Genomic DNA, 18635 nt, shown 5'->3' with positions numbered 1-18635 from the left:
AAGGTCACCTCCATACCATGATAAAGCATCAGAGGAGGATGAACTCTTTTTTATTGCTCACTATTTCATGTGTTTCTTGTGTTGATCTACTGTTTTGTGCTTCTTTTGTATGACTTCTGGCACAATAGTAAGTATACAGCAAGTGCTCAATAAATATTCAAATAAATATGGAAAGATTGGTCCACACAAAAGTGGACTAATTTCTAAGTACATATTGGGTAACTACTGTATGCCGTGTCATGCTAGGTGATGTAGAAAATAAATAGAATCTTATTGCCTTAATTAAGCCTTGTGATTGACAAACTTTTGCACCCTTTGGGAAATTTAAATTCCTTGATCCATTTTTAAATTTTATTTTAACATTTATAAAATCTGTTTTTACATGTCTTCTTACAGTGAAGCATGCACTTTCTTTCAGTGGTGCATAGAAGTGTACTATTTCAGTGTTACACATTACAAATCTGAGACTTTTTGTATCACTAGTTTAGAATATTCTGTCCTAGATTCATTTGAGATTGTCCTTGAATTGATTAGAAGATCAAAGAACTCGCTTGCATGTTCTGATTCTGATTCTGTTCCCACTTCTAGCATGCCTATGTCTAGGGAAGACTGCCCAAAAGGAACCACTTTATGTGTATTTCTTACTGTGGCTTTCTAGGAATTTACAAGCAGGCAAAAAGGTTTCTTTGTTCCAGCCCATTTGGCACCCATACCCTCTTCATTACTGTTCTGGTGGAGTGTACCTTTTGATCACATCATCTCCTCATAAACTCCTGGCCCTCACTACTGATCTAGGGAATGAATTCATGTGTTCAGATCATCCTCTAAGACAATACAAGTCATCAGCCCCTCTAAAATTCTGAACTGCCTATAAATATATTAGATTGCTTGTTAGATTGGTCTAAGATGTAAGAACTCTGGGAAAAATAAGAGAGGAACAGGTTACGAAGGGTTTTGAACACCAAACAGGATTTTGTATTTGATCCAGGATATATTAGGGAACCCCTGGGGTTTGGGGAGTATGGAGGTGGCATGGTTAGACCTGGGCTTCAGGGAAGATCACTTTGACAGCTGAATGAAGAATGGACTGGAATGGGAAGACTTGTGACTGGAAGGCTAACAAATAGGCTATTATAATTGTCCAAGAATGAGGTGATAAGGACCTCTGCCAGTGTGGTGGCAGTTTCAGAGGAAAGAAGAGGGTATATATGAGAGTTATTCCAGAAATAAAATCAATAGGACTTGGCAACAGATTGGATTGTGAGGCAGCATGAGACAGAAGTGTTGAGGATAACACCTAAGTTGCAAGCCTGGATAGTCACCCAGGAGGGTAGTGGTATCCTCAATAGTAATAGAAAAGTTAAGAAGAGGGGAGGGTTTTGGGGAAGTGAAAAGTTCTGTTTTAGAGATATTGAGTATAAGATGTCTATGGAGCACCCAGTCCCAAATGTCTACTAGGCAGGTGGAGATGCGGAAATGGAGGTGAGGAGAGATGTTAGAACCGGATAAACTCATCTGAGAGGGATCAGCATAGAAATGATGATTGAATCCATTGGGATCTGATAATATTACCAAGCGAAGTTTTCTAGATGGAAAAGAGGGCTTACAACAGAATTCTTCAGTTCCTCAGCAGTAAAATGAGTAGATGGAGGAAATGATTTTCGAAGTTCCTTCCAGGTGGAATATTCTGTGGTTAAGAAACAAGATAAAGCCTGTTTCTAAGAAGCATCTATCCCATCATTTCAACAAATGTCTATTGAGTACTGTTCATGTTCAAGGCACTGTGGGGAATATAAAGAAAATGAGATGCCCCTTCCCTCAGAATTTACTGTCTAGTAGAGAGGATAACCAATAGCTAGAATACAAGGTCAAATGAAGTCAAGAAACCTTTATTAAGTGCCTACTACATGCCAGGCTCTGTGCTAATACATTCTAGGGATACAAGGAAAAGCCATGTTCCTACCCTCAAGGAGTTTATAATCTAACAAGAGGAGACAAAATGCAAACAACTATATGCAAACAAGATGTGTGTATGAGGGTGTGTGTGTGTGTGTGTGTGTGTGTGTGTGTGTGTGTGTGTGGAGATAATCAACAGAGGGAAGGCACTAAAATTAAGGAAAATTGGGGTGAGTTTCTTGCAGAAGATGAGATTTTTAGCCGAAATTTGAAGAAAGTCGAAGAAACCAGAAGGTGCAGGTGAGAAAGAAGGCATAGAAGACAGCCAGTAACAAGGCACAGAGATAGAGTGTGGAAGTTTAATGAGATATGGAAAGCACTCAGAAGAATAAGCGTATAATTAATTATAAAGAAGGTAATTAATTATAAATAAGGCAGACAGCCTATCCATTAAGATCCTAATAAAACAGTTGCAATCAAGGGCAGGTAATATAAATTTTTAAATGATTTATGTGTACCAACCTCAGGAGAATCCTCTCTCACATATTGCTCTATCTCCCAGACTGATATTTTTTGATGGTAAATTAGGCCATCTTTTGTCTCAATTCTTGCCTAACCCTTAGTCATTGAATGGATGTTGCCACAGACAAACTGAGGCCTGGGAAACAACCTTGATTTAGAAAGGCCAAGGCCATCCACTACATTCACTATGAGCCATCACCAGTCATCTTGACTTTTGTCTTGCCACTGGATTTTAATGACTCTGGAAGAGAGAGTGAGGCTGACAAGTTTTGGCAGCTCTGTTTCACTTAAAATTCAATTCATGAGCAAGTCAAGACTTCTCCCAAGACATTGATCCTCTTTGAAAATGAAGGGTGAACAATAACATGTATATCACCCATGTGGTGAAAACAATGATAAACCAAGATTCTCAACACTACTAACTCTGTTCACCTTGGTAGCCTTTGTAGCCTGAGAGAACACTGAAATGAAATTCTTTACAGAATGTGTAGTGAGTCAGTCAATAAACTAATTTTGCCCCTTGTTCAAATAAATTCCATCTTGTTCCCTAAGTAAGATGGAATCATTGTAACATTTAGAATGGAGATGTCGCCACCACCACACTCCTACTCCACTATTTTTTCCCATTCTAATTCAATAAGCAATTGTTAAGCACCCTAGGTGCCAGACACTGTGCTAGGTCCTGAGAGTTTATAGATTAAGAAAAATATATTCCCCTAGTCTCAAGGAATTTACATTCTATCAATAGAAACAATATGTACATAGAAAACAAAATATAAAACATAGCAATAGGAACTAGACCTATAATTATATTAGTATATATAATTATATTAGTATATTATTATATAAATCACAGGTGAGAAAACTACTTTTATCAGTGCAATTTATATAATCTTAGAGAATTGTTCTGCTTAGGGAATGACTTTGGTATACTAGTAATAGAGTAGTAGCAGCAGTCATACTAGTAGCCACAACAGCCATAATAGTAACAGCAGTAGCAGCATTTGTAATAGAGGAAATAGCAGCAGCAGCAGGAGCAGTGGCAGCAGCAGTGGTAGTAACAGGAGCAGCATGTCCCACCTCTGAAACAGATTGACTATGTCAACCTGGGACAAGTCATTTCACTTCTTTGTAGGTCTGGGTAATTTTCAAGCCTGAAATTTCAGGGGGAACTCCCTATCCAGTTGGAAAAGGAATGATAAAAAAAAGTACAAACAGTAGAATGGGGGCTCCAGGAGACACAATGAATGCTGGGATGGGGCAGGAGAGGGATAGGGTTGATTCTAGAAGTGCTGGCAGGAAAGAGAGCTTCCAGCCTGGCAGTCTGTGATTCAGAATCACCAGGATTCCTAGGGAAGCTATGAAAGATTATCATTTCCTTAATAATAGCAATGGTTATGGCGATTTGATTCCAATTCTTGAGTAAAAGGTGGATAGCAGTGGGAGTTCATGGGACTCTGAAGGGTGTGGCACTTAGTAGTAGGGCAGATATCAAACTATAGGTCCTTCCTATGGCGATCAGTGGAGTCCTGGAGTCATTCTCATAATAGAGGGGTGAGATATGTTTGAAGTACCCGCCTTCCAATCTTCATCCAAGCAAGCTCTGCCCCAAATATCACTCCCATGTTGAGTTTTAGAGGATTCCAAATAGGTCTTTTCATATTGGCCAGTTTTAATTTCTGGTTTATTTTCCAAATCCACAGATTCAGGTCTGATGAAAATAATAAATAGACAATGAGATAAACTGTCTATTAACACTCATCTAAGAACTTGTGAGCTAAAAGAAAACAGGCAAGCGCTAAATTAAATCAGGCTTTAAAACTTAGGTAAATCCTAATAAACTGTGTCCCTCTGTTTTTCTTTCAAATTTGATTTTTAACAATCCCTTGTGTATTTTCCTCTAGAGAGACACTTGGACACTCAACCTAATAGCATGAAAATCAGGAGAAAAAAGTGGGCTTGATTCAGAGAGGTGTCAATGGTGAGTGTGGGTTCAAAAGCTGAGTCTCCAAATTGTAGTTGGCGATTGTAAAATTTGGCCCAGGCACTCAATAAATTTAAGAAAACAGATGTGGGCTGCCTTCCCAGTCTACGCTTTCCTCATCCCCACCAGGGGCCAACAGAAAGGACATCAGTCAATTAATCAATTGTATTTGAGCACTGAGCACTGTGATAGTTCATAAACCCACTGTGTGCAGAGTACATTTTCAGAGGCACCCAAGCCTCAGGCCTCAGGTCAATTGATAAAAATTCTCAGAAATGGAAAAATCTGGCTACATTCCTTCCTGTCATTTGTCTGAGAAATGGCATCTGGATTATCCTTGAAGGCTGTCATGAAGCTTTATCCTCAGGAACACAGAGATGCATCAAAATTCTGAAGACACAGAAGGTGAGATCTCACCCAGTATTACCTAATGCTGTGGGGAGGGAGAGTGATAATATACTTTCCAATCATGCCAACTCTAAGGAAAACTGGAAAAAAGATATATTTAGATTGTCCCAGGCCTCTTTCTATGTCTTTTCCCATTCCCAAGTCTTCCCTCTTATGCCTCTACTAGGCCCTTTGGTGTCTTCATTTTTTCCCATTCTACCTCCTATGAAAGCCAAAAGTATCTGATCAGTTTATTTATACTGTGTGATGAATGACTAATCATTTCAAAGAAAAGGTTACATTTTAAGGAAGGAGGTCTTAAGTCAAAGAAATGAATGTTTATGAAACTCAGTAAAATAAATCACTGAATTTGAAGTCAAAGACTTAGGTTCAAATTCTGCTTTTGCTACTGATTAGCAGTGTGACCTCTGGGCAAGTCAATTCACTCTATGGGTCTCAGTTTCTTCATCTGTAAAATGAAGGGATGAGGAAAAAAAACACTGTAAAAAATCCAAAATGAATTAGATTATTTCCAAGATTCCTCTCAGTTATAAATCTGTGATCCTATGATTTATTATGTAAGGATCAGTGAGAATGGGACCTTTGGAAATAGATTAATCCATAAATAAAACTAGCCTGGCTGGAAGGTGGTGTTGTTCATGTTCAGATGCTTCATGACCCCATTTGGGGTTTTCTTGGCAAAGATAATGGAATGGTTTGCCATGCCCTTGTCCAGCTCATTTTACAGAAGGGGATACTGAGGCAAGCATGGTTAAGTGGCTTGCCCAGGGTCAAACGGCCAGGAAGTGTAAGGCCAGATTTGAACTCAGGAAGATGAATCTTCCAGGCCAAGCGCTCTATCCACTGTGCCACCTAGCTGCCTCTATTTTAATATTTATTTATTATGTATTTATTATTATATTATTAGGATATCTTTTGACACTAGGACTGTTTCATTTTCATAGATATAAGACAATTTTCCTTGCAATTTGAGCTACTGCCTAAACTAGGGGTGGGGAACCTCCTGCCTTGAGGTCACATGTGGCCTTCTGATCCTTGGGTGTGGCCTTTTGACTGAGTTCAAGTTTTACATAACAAATTATTTTTTTAAGGGAATTTGTTCTGCACAGTTTGGATCCAGCCGCACTTGAAGACCTAAAGGGCTTCATGTGGCCTTGGAACTGCAGGTTCCCCACCCCTGGTAGACAAACATATTTTGGAGTTGTCATCTGGGACAAAAGAAATGTTTTCTGATGATAATTTTTGATGATGAGAAATAAGGAGGGGGAGGGAAGAGAGGGAGAGATGCAGTGATCAAAAATGCTGTTTTGCCTAAAAGCCTTTGTTTATTTCAAGGAAAATCATATGAAATAAACCTGGAAAGGTAGACTGAGTTCAAGCTGTGAAGGGCTTTAAATGGCATGCTGAGGAATTTGTATTTTATCCCAGTAGCATTAAGGAACCACTGAAAATTCTTGAGGAGGGAAGTGATATGGTTAAAATTGTGCTTTAGGAAAACCATTTTGGCAGCTACATGGAGAATGGATTGGAGGTGGAAGAGACTGCAAGTTGAGAGACCAATTAGGAGGCTACTCAAAAAGTCCAGGTGAGAGATGGCAAGGACTTCCACTAGGGTGGTTTCCATATGAACAAAATTCCTTATACCTTTATATCATCATTTTTCTGCTCATTTTTCTCACCTTTGCCCTCTCATTACTATTTTGTCTTTCCTTCTTCCCCAGTCTCATCTTTTTCTATCCTTTCCGGATCATATTCCTTTCCCCATTTACCACAGCTTCTTCTTGTGGTTGTTGAGTCACGTCCAACTCTCCATTGCCCCATTTTGGGGTTTTCTTGGCAAAGATACTGGAGTGGTTTACCATTTCCTTCTCTGGCTCATTTTACAGATAAGGAACTGAGGCAAACAGGATTCGGTGACTTGCCCAGGGTCACACAGCTAGTAAGTGTCTATGGCCAGATTTGAACTCATAAAGTTGAGTCTTCTTAATTCCAAGCCCACTGCTCCATCTGTGCCATCTAGAAATCTAAGGTTATGATCCACCTCCTAAATTCCCCTTGCTGTTATTGAATGCCACTAACATTCCCAGATGCTACAATATGAGTTTCCTCATGAGAGCTCTTAGGAGAGGGTAATATGGTGGTGGGCCAAGACAAGTATTCCAATTCTTCTCTAATCAGGTTTATTCCTGTCATAAATCAGGCATCTGTGTTCTGCACAAGAGTTGTACAGCTTACTCAGTTCAGTCAGAATTAACAGGGGACAACAATTATATGAAAGTGATATCTAAAATACCCAAAAGGCATCACGTGCTATAACCTATAAGTTCTCAGGGGAGTTGTCTGGAGAGGGGAGTAAAGTGGGCCCAGAACCTAGGCCTTCATGACTACCCTAACTTGTTTGATCAGTGATTGGTTGTTCAGTGAGCCAATCTGCAAATACATTCAGACAGATGGACCATTCAAACAAATATGATGTAGAAATATTGGCTTTACCTTTCTACATCATCTCACTGTTCCAGTAACCCTGATGGTTTATAGATTGTGTCTCTTCTTTGAGATGAAACCCATGTTACTAAAAAAACCAGAAAAGCCAAACCATGGAATGTTTCTGTTAGATTATATCAATAAATGTTCACAGAATCACAGTGTTGAAAGGGATCTCAGAGTCCATTAAGGTCAGTTCATTCCTGAACAATCCCCTCTGCCAGGGAGCTGACAAATGGTCGCTCAACCTTCACCAGAAGACCCCAGGTAAGGGGGAATCACTTACTGCCTGACGTCCTTCATTCCACTTTTCAATTATTCTGGTTTTTTGGGAAGTTTTTCCTTATATTTAGTTCAAACATGCCTTTTTGCAACTTCTACCCATTTCTCATAGCTGGAAGGACAAGCAGAGAAAAATCTCATCTCTTCTATAAGTAATAAGCCCTCCAAATGATACTTCATTTCCCTAATTTTTCTCTTTTGTAGCCTAGCCAACCTGCTTCTTCAACTGATCCTCTATGTTGTGAACTTGATACCCTTCCCCATCCTGGCTTCCCTCTTCTGGATGGTCTCTAGCTTATCAATATCCTTCCTAATATGTGGTGCCCACAATATTCCAGCTGGGATCTTACCAGTGCAGAGAAAAGCTACAATCACCTCTAGAGTTCTCTCCTTCTATAGGTCTGCTGCTTTAATTAGGTCTAGATTTAGAATTAGATTTGGGGGGGCTGCCATACCACATAATTCTACAAGCCTGGATAAAAGATAAAAAATTGGCCAAGCTTTGTCATCTATGTGATTCTTAGCTAATAAAAAGAAAGGGAGAGGGGGCAGGGAACAAGCATTTGTATAGCTTTTATCTATATTTGTTATGTTTACTTATTTATATATTTTATGCATTTATAATAATACCAGACTACATAAATATGTAATAATATGTATTATACACATAACATATATGTATATGTACATGTGTGTATACACACATATAAGATGTAATAATTATATAATATAGTAATAATGTATATCATGTGTGTGTGTGTGTGCCAGGAACTGAGCTAAGATATTTTCTACAAATATTGTCTCATATAATCCTCCCAACAACCCTGTGAGGTAGGGGCTATTATTATCCTCATTTCACAGCTGAGAAACCTGAAGTAAACAAGAGTTAAGTGACTTTCTCAGAGTCACGCAGCTACTAAGGTTGGATCTGAACTCAGGTCTTCCTGACACAAGGTCCATTGCTCTAATTACTACTATCAGCTGCTGCTAGAGGTTCTGAAAGTGTTGAAAAAAGGTCTCTCCCACATCTAACATTCTATGATCTGATGAAACTCTCTGACCTCTGTGATTCATATAATCAATTTGTTGTTGCTCCATCAGTATTCTCATTTGTGACCCCACTTGGGGTTTCCTTGGCAAGGACACTGGAGTTTTTTACCATTTCCTTCTCCAGCTCATTCTACAGATGAGGATACTGAGCAAGCTTGGTTAAGTGGTTTGCCCAGGGTCAAGCAGCTAGTAAGTGTCTGAAGCCAGGTTTGAACTCTGGAGGATGAGTCTTCCTGCCTCCAGGCCAGGCACTCTACCCACTTTGCCACCTAGCTGCCCCTTTCAATCAATGATAATATTCCAATAGAGAACTTAGCTAAAGACACTGGTGCATCCATGTTCTATACTAATGAATACTAAAGCCCTGACTGTCTACTCATGAAACTATTTTCAATTATTTACAAATTTATGTGCTACTTGTTTCATCTTTTAGCTCCTATGGTGGCTTTTAAAAAAGCAATAAAAAAGTGCATTAATGAAAAAAACACACTTTTAAAAAATTTAAATCTTTTTCAAATTCTATCCTCAATGAAGATAAACACTTTTTTTAAGGATTAAGGCTCTTTTTTTGGTTTCACACTTTACAAATCCCTATTCTACCTTTTTCTGCCTTAGATTCAAGGATAGGCAGAGTTGTATATGCAGCCCTAAGGTCCACTTTTTTAATTTGTAAAATTTATAACTTCCAGTTTCCACCTGAGAAGGGAATTATCATTTTCATATTAATCAATATATTTGTAATGAATATACTAATAATTTCATTTTCTCAAGAGCTGCCTCTCTGGCTTGGGAGTCAGAGCTCACAACATAGCTTAAACTGATTAATCAAAAATCTGGCAGGGCTCACAATCACTGTACCTTAAGGGAAGTGAATCAAATAATGTAAAACCTGTTCCCGTGAGGGAACTCTGGATCTGTATCTAGGGGAGGTAGTCAGGACCCCCAAAGACCTGACTCTTAAATTGTTGTATTATAGGACTTTCAAATTTCTCCTGGGAAACCACTAAAGGATTATTTTTAATCCACTTTCCCCCCTCTTTCCCCACTTGTGATTTAAGTATATAACCTGTGCTTTTACTTCAGCTAGAACATTCCTCACTCTGAAACTAATTAAACTACCTGATTACTGTCACTCTAGTCTAGATGCTTGGAGCATTCTCAGGTTAGAGACTGGCTCAGTAAGAGTCCTGCTAACACACCCCTGCCCCCACCTCTGTCCCATTCATTCCATTCTCCATATGTGTGCATCCTTCTGATGGTGATTTCAGCCCACATCTTTAGTCCATTCTATTTTTCTATGTATTTTTATTAGACTGTAAACTTGTGCTTTGGCTTTGTGAAAAGCATCTTTTTTTTTGCCTGTCCATAACCTATTCCGAAACATGTGGTAGATCAAAAATATTATTGTGGGGTCCAAGACAGGCCCCAATTGAAGCTTCGTTGCATTTAACGGTGCACCCTATACAACACTTCACTCAAGAGAAGCCATGCAGTGCTTCCCCCTCCCCCCTGCTGTGGCCAGTTACAGGCCTCTCCCTGTATAGGGAACCCATCATGATCATTCCTGACTCTGTACCTTCGTTCTCGTTATTCTCTTTTTTCCTGGACTTCTCTCTCCATCTATAAAAATTCTAATAATAATTCTTATGATAATATTCTAATAATAAAATTCTAATCATAAATTCATTTAATTTTTCAAGTTACAAATCTTTCTTCATAACAACCCTGGGGCAGAAGCATCACATTCCCATTTTACAAATGAAGAAACTGAGGCTTAGGGTCAGAATTTGAACTCAGAACTCCTGGGCTTGTTCGGTGATCACGCGGGTCCGGCTCCTGTCCCACCGAATGGCACCACAGACTCTTACAGGGTGAGGGCCTTCAGGGCAGGAACCGTCTTGCTCTGTTTTATTTATATTTCCAGAGCTTAAATGCTTTATGGAGACATTCCTCAAGGCGAGCCGGGAAGGGGGCCGCGGAGGAAAGTGAGGAGGCACAGGAAAGTGATGCCCACACCCCCGGGCAACACCGCTAGGTCTCCGCTGAACAAACCCATCCCACGGTAGGGGGCAGCAGAGGCTACGACTCTTTCGCTACAACGGGCAAGAGATGCCCAGCCCGCCCTTCCGGTCAGGCGCGCCCTGTGATTGGTCCCAGCGGCGGAAGCTTCCGGTATTCCCGGAAGTCCGCCGCCAACCGCTGCAGAGTGGTCTCAGCGAGCGCCCGGGTTGTGCCGCGCGTCGTCGGAGTTGTCCCGGCTCCTCGTTTTCACCTCCGCCGGTTCTCTCGGGCGGGCCACCTCTCTCCACCGCCTCCGCCGTCGCCATCATGTCGGGGGGACTCCTGAGCGCGCTCCAGAGCGACTCCTACGTGGAGCTCGGCTGGTACCGCGACCAGCACTTCCGAGGTAAAATGGACGACCAAGAAAAGTTATTAAAGAAGAGCTGCACGCTGTACGTGGGCAACCTGTCCTTTTACACGACGGAGGAACAGATCTACGAGCTCTTCAGCAAAAGCGGGGACATCAAAAAGATCATCATGGGCCTGGACAAGGTGAAGAAGACGGCCTGCGGCTTCTGCTTCGTGGAGTACTACTGCCGCGCCGACGCCGAGAACGCCATGCGCTACATCAACGGGACCCGCCTGGACGACCGCATCATCCGCACGGACTGGGACGCGGGCTTCCGCGAGGGCCGCCAGTACGGCCGCGGCAGGTCCGGGGGCCAGGTGCGGGATGAGTACCGGCAGGACTACGACGCGGGGAGGGGCGGCTATGGGAAGATAGTGCAGAACCAGTGAGCCACCGGAGGCCGGCCCTGGGAAAAAAACAAAACAGGCAGCTGGGCTGGTGGACAGATCCCGGTGGCTCCGACTGATCCCCAGACTCTCATTTATTCCCCTGCTTTTGCGCGAGAATTTAGCAGGAAACCTCTTGATTTCCCACACTGGAAGATGATCAGGTGACAGAAACTGTGGCTTTGGGCCTGGCCTTGGAACCTTGCGAGTTTGAACACCCGAGGAACAGTAGCTGAGCGGTTCTGTACTATTTATTTATTGACCCGGTCCAGCAAAATTTTCTTTGAAGCAGGATTAGAAAGTGGCCGTGTTAACTGTTCGTTGTTCCAGGGGGTTGGAGCTACTGTGTAGAATAGCAGTTCTAATGCTGGTGTGAATGAGGACCGTTTTTTAAAAAAATTTCTTAGCTTTTTTGAAGATGTTTCTTGCTTTCCAAGGTGACTTCTAAACTGTAAAGAGACAGGTTATTGAGTAATCCTAGAGATTTGATTTAAAAAAAAAAAAACCTGGGAGAACACTAGCTCTGGTGCTCTTGAATTGTAAAGAAATTTATAACGAGGATGTTAATGGTGCTCATTAAGCGCGTCCTTTAATCTTTCTCCGGAAAGCCAGTGCAGAGAATGTTGTCCTAAAGTTTATCCCTAAGAGATTACGAAAAAAAGGACGTTGGGATGGCATGTTAGGTGAAGTCAGAAGCGGAAGTTCTTGAAAGTTCAGATGCATTTATTACCAGAATCATAAGGGAATGGGACAGATTTAGAATAAAGCCTGAAAATCAAGGAAAATAAAACATTTCTTATGAAATATCAAACTTTACTTACAAGGTGTGAAATTGTCAGTTTTCTAGTCAAGTAGCGTACACTCAAATGATACAATTCTTGTGTATCACCATTGGATTGCTCCTAAGGAACAGGTTGACTTGTGACCCTGAAATCTTTGCTGAACTACCGTAGTTGGAGAATATTTGCTCTAACTTAAAATTTCAGGCACTGAAAAGGCAACTTAAATGCTGTCTAAACTCCTGACGGTTTTAAATATTTTTCGTGATAAATCTATTTGAGCGTGTATATTGGGGAGGACAGGTCTGAGCTAATTGCCTTAAATCCAGAAAATTAGAAAGTGTATTGGAAAGCTGACTCGGTGCAATTGATTTCTTAAAAACCTGGGTGATTTACAGATTATCAATTTAAAGAATTTTTATCAACGTAGAAGAATCAAGTAGGGTTAAACCTGATGATCAGTAACTATAATAAGCCTCTCTTTTTCAGTAGTCTTGCAACATAAGATAATTGGGAATGAAAGCTCTTTAGTGTGAACTTTTGTTTTCAATCTTTAATAAAAATGATTTGTTGAGTTTTAGTTGGTTATCTTGATATGTGTTTTCATTATTACTAATTTGTACAGGGAGGGTTTGGCTTGAATCACATCCAAGGCCTTAAACCTCCCCTTCCCTCTGCTTAATATTAAGAGAGTTTGGGATCTGCATATTGAACAAGAGCCTAAAAAAGGGAAAAAAGTTAATATCTAAGGTAGAGAGAGGGGGGAAAAAACATGGAATACAGTAATACAAAAACCAAAAGATATAGGCTTAAAGTCAAGAATAACTCACTCAGCAAAACAAAATATAATCTTATAGGAGAAAAGAAAATAGATGTTTAGTGAAATGGGGCCTGGCTTAAGCATTCCTGATGAAAAGATCCAACTTGGGTAGAAACTTTGTAATACAAACATCAGAATAAAAAGAAATACAAAAAGATAAATGTAGATGAGCAGTGAGAAAAATCTTTCAGTGGTTGAAGTGTTTGCATTCTAATAGAGGAAAGTGATAATGATACAAGTATATCTTAAGTGTAAACTTAATGGGGGGAGCTCTTTGAAGATGTGTAATAAACTGGAGGACCTGGGAGTGGGTGTTATGTTTTGAAAGGAAAGGGGGTGAAGGAGATTCACACTAGAAGTGAGAAGCGAATTAACCACCTAATGGTGGATGCAAGTAGCAATTTATACAGAGAAAAGAGGTGGAGGCCCAGACATCACTTAAACTTCACTTTGATCTAAATTGGTCAAAAGAAAGTAGAACACACAAAGCTGTAGAAATACTGTCAACTCACCAGGAAAAGGGGAGAGGGAGAAAGGAAAGAAAAAGGAGAGAGAGAGGTCTAAGGAGGGATTGTTCATAAGAAAAATAAAACTTTAATTCAGAGCAAGGGTAATGAACTGAGGTTTAAAAGAAAAGAAAAAGGGTAAGAATCTGTGATTAGAGTTTGGGTAAAGGAAAAAGAAGAGAGGACAGTGAAAGCTGTATCAATTTTAGAACTTTGGCACTAAGCACACTCCTAATTCCAAGCTCCTCTTCTGTGTAAAGAGAGGGCAAGGAGTAAGAAGTTTGAGAGAACAGGAGATAGGAAAATGCACACAAATCAGAACTAAAAGTGAATGAGATTAACTTTCCCATAAAGCAGAAGGTAGAATGAATTAGAAAACAGACTCCAACAAAATGTTTACTAGAAATATTCAAAACAAAGTTACACAGCCTTAAAGTAAGTGGCCAGAGCAAAGTTTTTCAACTGAACTCATTCGTAGGCTAGCTCTCAAGCAAGGATAATGGCAGAAATAGACTTGATTAAAAGAGATCAAGTAGGAAACTACATTTGGCTAAAAGATGACAGACAATCTTAATAGTTAATATATGTACACTAAATGGCATGGTATCTAAATACTTAAAAAGTTAATTGAGTTAAAGGGAGAAAGATTAAAAGTGGGGAACATCAATGTACCCCTTTTAGAGCTATTCAAATTAACCAAAATAAGAAAGAAGTAAAGAACCTGAATAGGATTTAGAAAAGTTAGAAATGCAATTTCTAACTCTAGGAGTTATTGAATGAGAACAGAAAAGAGTGTGTGGAATTATGTGTAATTTTTTCCTTGTCTAATCTGTCCCACTGATCAGTTTTTCTATTTTTTTAACCAACACCAAATGATTTTGTGATGATTGATGCTTTATAATATAGTTTGAAGTCTAGAAGTGCTATTCTCTATTCATTCTTACCTTTTTAAGTTATTTCCCTTGAAATAGATATTTTGTTTCTCCAAACAAACAAAGGTTTGAAGATTTTTTTTTATCGTTGGTTTTGTAGTTTTGTGAAGTGTCCATTTGGTAGTTTGATTGGTATAGCATCTAGTCTGCAAATTAACTTAGTATTGTCATTGTTAATAATATTGTAATGGATCAGTTACAAGCACTGAATATTTCTCCAGCTATTTAAGTTATTTCTTTAACTAGTATTTGGTAATTTAATCTATACAGGTAGTGAGTATGCTTAGGATCAATTGATATTTTTAATTAAGTTGTTGAATTGACTTTCTGGCACTTCATTCTTTTTTTTAACTTAAAACATTTTTTAAACATTTTTAACATTCTTTTTTTAAAACTCCAAATTCTTTCCCTCCAGCCTCTCCCCAACCCTTTGAGAAGGTAAGTAATATGATACCTATTATGCAAATACATTTTCATATTAGCCATATTGCTAAAAAAAAAAAAAAAAGCAAAAAAAAATAAAGTGAAAAAATATTCTTCAATCTGTACTTGGAGTTCAATAGTTCTTTTTCTGGTGTTGGATAGCATTTTTTATCATGAGTCCTTTGGAATTATCTTGGATCATTATATTGTTCACAGTAGCGAAGTCTTTAATAGTTTTGGTCATCCTTATAATGTTGCTGTTACTGTGTACAACGTTCTGGTTCTGCTCACTTTACTTGGCATCAGTTCATATGTCTTCTCAGTTTTTCCTGAACCCATCTCCCTCATCATTCCTTATATAGCATAGTAGTATTCTATCACAATCATATGCCACAACTTGTTCAGCCATTCCTTAACTGATGGGCTTCCCCATAATTTCCATTTCCTTGCCATTACAAAAAGAGCTACTACAGACATTTTTGTACATATAAGTCCTTTCTCTTTTTCTTTGATCTCTTTGAAATACAAACCTAGTAGTGGTATTGCTGGGTCAAAGGGTATAGTTCCAAATTGTTCTCCAGAATGGTTGGACCATTTCACAACTCCACAGGTCATTATGGTCCCTGCTTTTCCACATCCCCTTCAGCATTTGTCATTTTTCTTTTCTGTCATGTTAGCCAATCTAATCGGTGTAAAGTGTACCTAACAGTTGTTTTAATTTGCATTTCTGTAATCATTAGTGATTTAGAGCATTTTTTCATATGACTATTGATGGCTTTGATTTTTTTCTTCCAAAAACTGGCAGTCACCTTATTCTTAAATTTTCTGTTGCCTTTAACACAGATGGACTTCAATATGGACTCCTTAGTGAAAGTAGGGTTTATTTAGATAACATTTTTATCTCAGTCTGCAGGCATCTTTATAGGCCATCTTCCCAAGTACTCAGGATTCATGGATACCTCAATTAGAAAATAATGCCCTAGATTACTCCTAATTTGTTTCATAATATTATGGGAGCTTTTTAATTTAAAACTTATGATCAAAGTCTCTGAGCTAGGGCTTATCATTTTGATATGTATGGAGAAAACAGAATCAAAGTAGCTTTAGATCAATTTCCCAAGGCTTTGGCAGGTAAAAGTAGAACATAAGACTTGAAGTCATGCTTAACATAATTATAGCACAAATGTTGCTTTAACTCTAATCATGCTTCTACTTGTGGAGAGAATTCACTTTAGCAAAACCATGCCACACAAGTGTAGGCTCAGACTAAGGAATCCAGGAAAACATTCTGGGTTCCAGAATATATAACCTCCTCAGCACCAGAATCCCAGGAACATCATCAGGAACTGGATCCATCTCTGAGTTTAATTCAGGATTAGCCAAAGCTGTGGGAGCGGTTCAGAACCCATCCAAGACATCAGGTGACCAGTGATGCCAGTTGCTGTTAATCAGAGTGCAGTCAGACTCAACTGTCCTCTGAAAGAGGTAAAAAGATTCTTGGGAATTGCTCCATATTTGGAAAGGCAGTGGAAGTGAAATAACTGTCCAGGTACTTCTGTTCTGTGAAGGTTCTTTTCACTATTTTTTTAGACTTATCTTTGAAGAAATGTTCAGCTGATTATGAAATACAGTGTGTTCTCACTACAGCCAATTTCTCTGAGCTACTCCTAATTCTAATCTTTTTCCCTCTGGCATCAGAAAGAATTCTTCCTTCCAATGATATTTGCTTGGCAACAACAGTGTTTACCATACCAAGAACTCTACTACCCTAGTCAAAAGTTTCCACATCTATGCTGGGGAAAGAATACTCTGATTAAAACTCTGACCTTGCACTGCTAGAGTTCCAGAAGTACCCCTAGCTGAGGCCTCCCTGCTCAGTTACTTTGGGGTCCCTTTTTCTTCCCACTGATACACTAGAAACCTCCCTGCTTTTATTGTTCAGTCCCTCTGATATCCTTGAAGTAATGGGACAGCCAGCAAGTGGGATGAAATTAAGTGCCCTTGAAGTAAGATTAAAGACATCAGCTAGCCTGAAGCATTCATCTAGGTTTCTCTACTGACTGGCATCCCATGGCCAGCACACCTCTAAAAAACACAGGATACTGAGTGCATGAAAAACTTCCAAATTCACCTTCTAAGCTCATGCTTTAGAGAGAGAGTACCATGGATAGGGCACTGGAGTTGAAAGCAGAAAAACCTGGGTTTGTATCCTGGGCATAAGCACTAGTTGTATAATCATAAGCAAGTCATTTAACTCCTCATCTGTAAGACAAGGAAAATAATAAATGTACTACCTAACTTACAAGGTAATTGTAAGGAGAGTATAAATATGTGTTGTTATTACTCTCCCTACTTTACCCCACAACTTTTATGTGGAAAAAGAATGGAAGTTTCTTTATGGAAGGGACTATTTCACTTCTGTCTTTGTATCTCTAGTACCTGGCACAGTACCTTGCATACAGTATGCACTTTCATAATATTTTGTGACTAATGATAAGAGTATTACAATTTGAGACGTTTAAATCAAAGGCTTATGATCAAAGACCAGTAAATGCTTCAAGAACTTTAAAATTCAATAAATATTTATTGAGTTGAATAGCATACCATCTTCCCTTCCCTGTATTCTTCCAACTTTATTTTCTTTTTTTAAAAGTTGTATTGATCACTTTTGTTTTCATCACAATTTCCAGACAGACTATTTTTTAATCCTTCCAGTGTAACAAAAAAAAAAGAACAGTTAGGCAAAACCACAGGAGCCATCAACTATAGCTGATCTTGTATGCAACAGTCCATGTCCATATTCCCCACCTCCACTTCAGCAATGAAAAGTAGGTAATACATTTCCTCATCTGTTCTCCAAGCATAAGACTGATCATTTTAATTACACAGTTCTCTTTTATTGCTCTTTTTTAATATTGTCACTGTATATGTTGTTTTCTTGGTTCTGTTTACATCATCCTGCATCAGTCAATATGTCTTCCCATGTTTCTTTGAATTATTCATATTTGTTACAGAGCAATAATATTTCATGATATGCAGTAGATCAACAGTCTCCTTAGCCATTTTCCTATCAATTTATACTAATTTTGTTTCCAGCTCTTTGCTACCACAAAAAAAGTTTTGCTATGAATATTTTAGTACATATCAAACCTTTCTTGTTATCTTTGACTTCTTTGAAGTATATATCTAACAGGATCAAAAAGTATGAACAATTTAATTACCTTTTGTTGTAATTCCAAGTTTTTTTTAAAACAGACCAATAGCCTATCTTCCTACATTTCCTCCAACATTATCTACTATTTTTGTGTCTTAGCAATTTTCTTTGTGGTAGATGAAACCTTAAAACTGTTTTAACTTGCATTTCTCCTATGATTAGTTATTTAGATCCATCTTTCACATTGTCAGTGGGTTTTGGTTAGTGAAGATCAGACCTGTGAGTTCATTAATGTTAGGGTCTCCTAACGACCAAACTGCCCATCTTAGTACACATGGGCACCTTCTCTGCATCTTACAGTATTAGAAAGTTGCCTGAGAGACTGAGAAGTTGGTCCCACAGCCCACAGCAGCCTGGGTACCTCATTACTATCTTCGACCTCTCAGATTGGAGGGTAGGACCATAAACTCCAAACCTCCACTTAAGGAAAGAGCTTACTTCTCACCTGATTGCACTCCTCTGGGATTTTTCAAACTTTTCTCACCATGATCCACATTGGTACCTTCTCTTCTCCTCCCCTTCCTCCCTTCAGTTCCTTT

At 39.1% G+C, this 18635-nt stretch overlaps 1 protein-coding gene across 1 annotated transcript; it reads left to right on the top strand.

The window, feature by feature from the left end:
* The first annotated feature begins 10795 nt into the window (after window positions 1-10795).
* On the top strand, window positions 10796-12781 carry LOC140527122 (nuclear cap-binding protein subunit 2). The gene has a single exon (XM_072643827.1). The coding sequence runs from the start codon at window positions 10955-10957 to the stop codon at window positions 11423-11425; it is 471 nt and encodes a 156-aa protein (XP_072499928.1). The 5' UTR covers window positions 10796-10954; the 3' UTR covers window positions 11426-12781.
* The last annotated feature ends 5854 nt before the right edge of the window (window positions 12782-18635 follow it).

This window comes from Notamacropus eugenii, chromosome 2 (genome assembly GCF_028372415.1).
Source record: "Notamacropus eugenii isolate mMacEug1 chromosome 2, mMacEug1.pri_v2, whole genome shotgun sequence".
Taxonomy (NCBI): domain Eukaryota; kingdom Metazoa; phylum Chordata; class Mammalia; order Diprotodontia; family Macropodidae; genus Notamacropus; species Notamacropus eugenii.
This window is presented reverse-complemented; position numbering and strand designations above follow the sequence as displayed.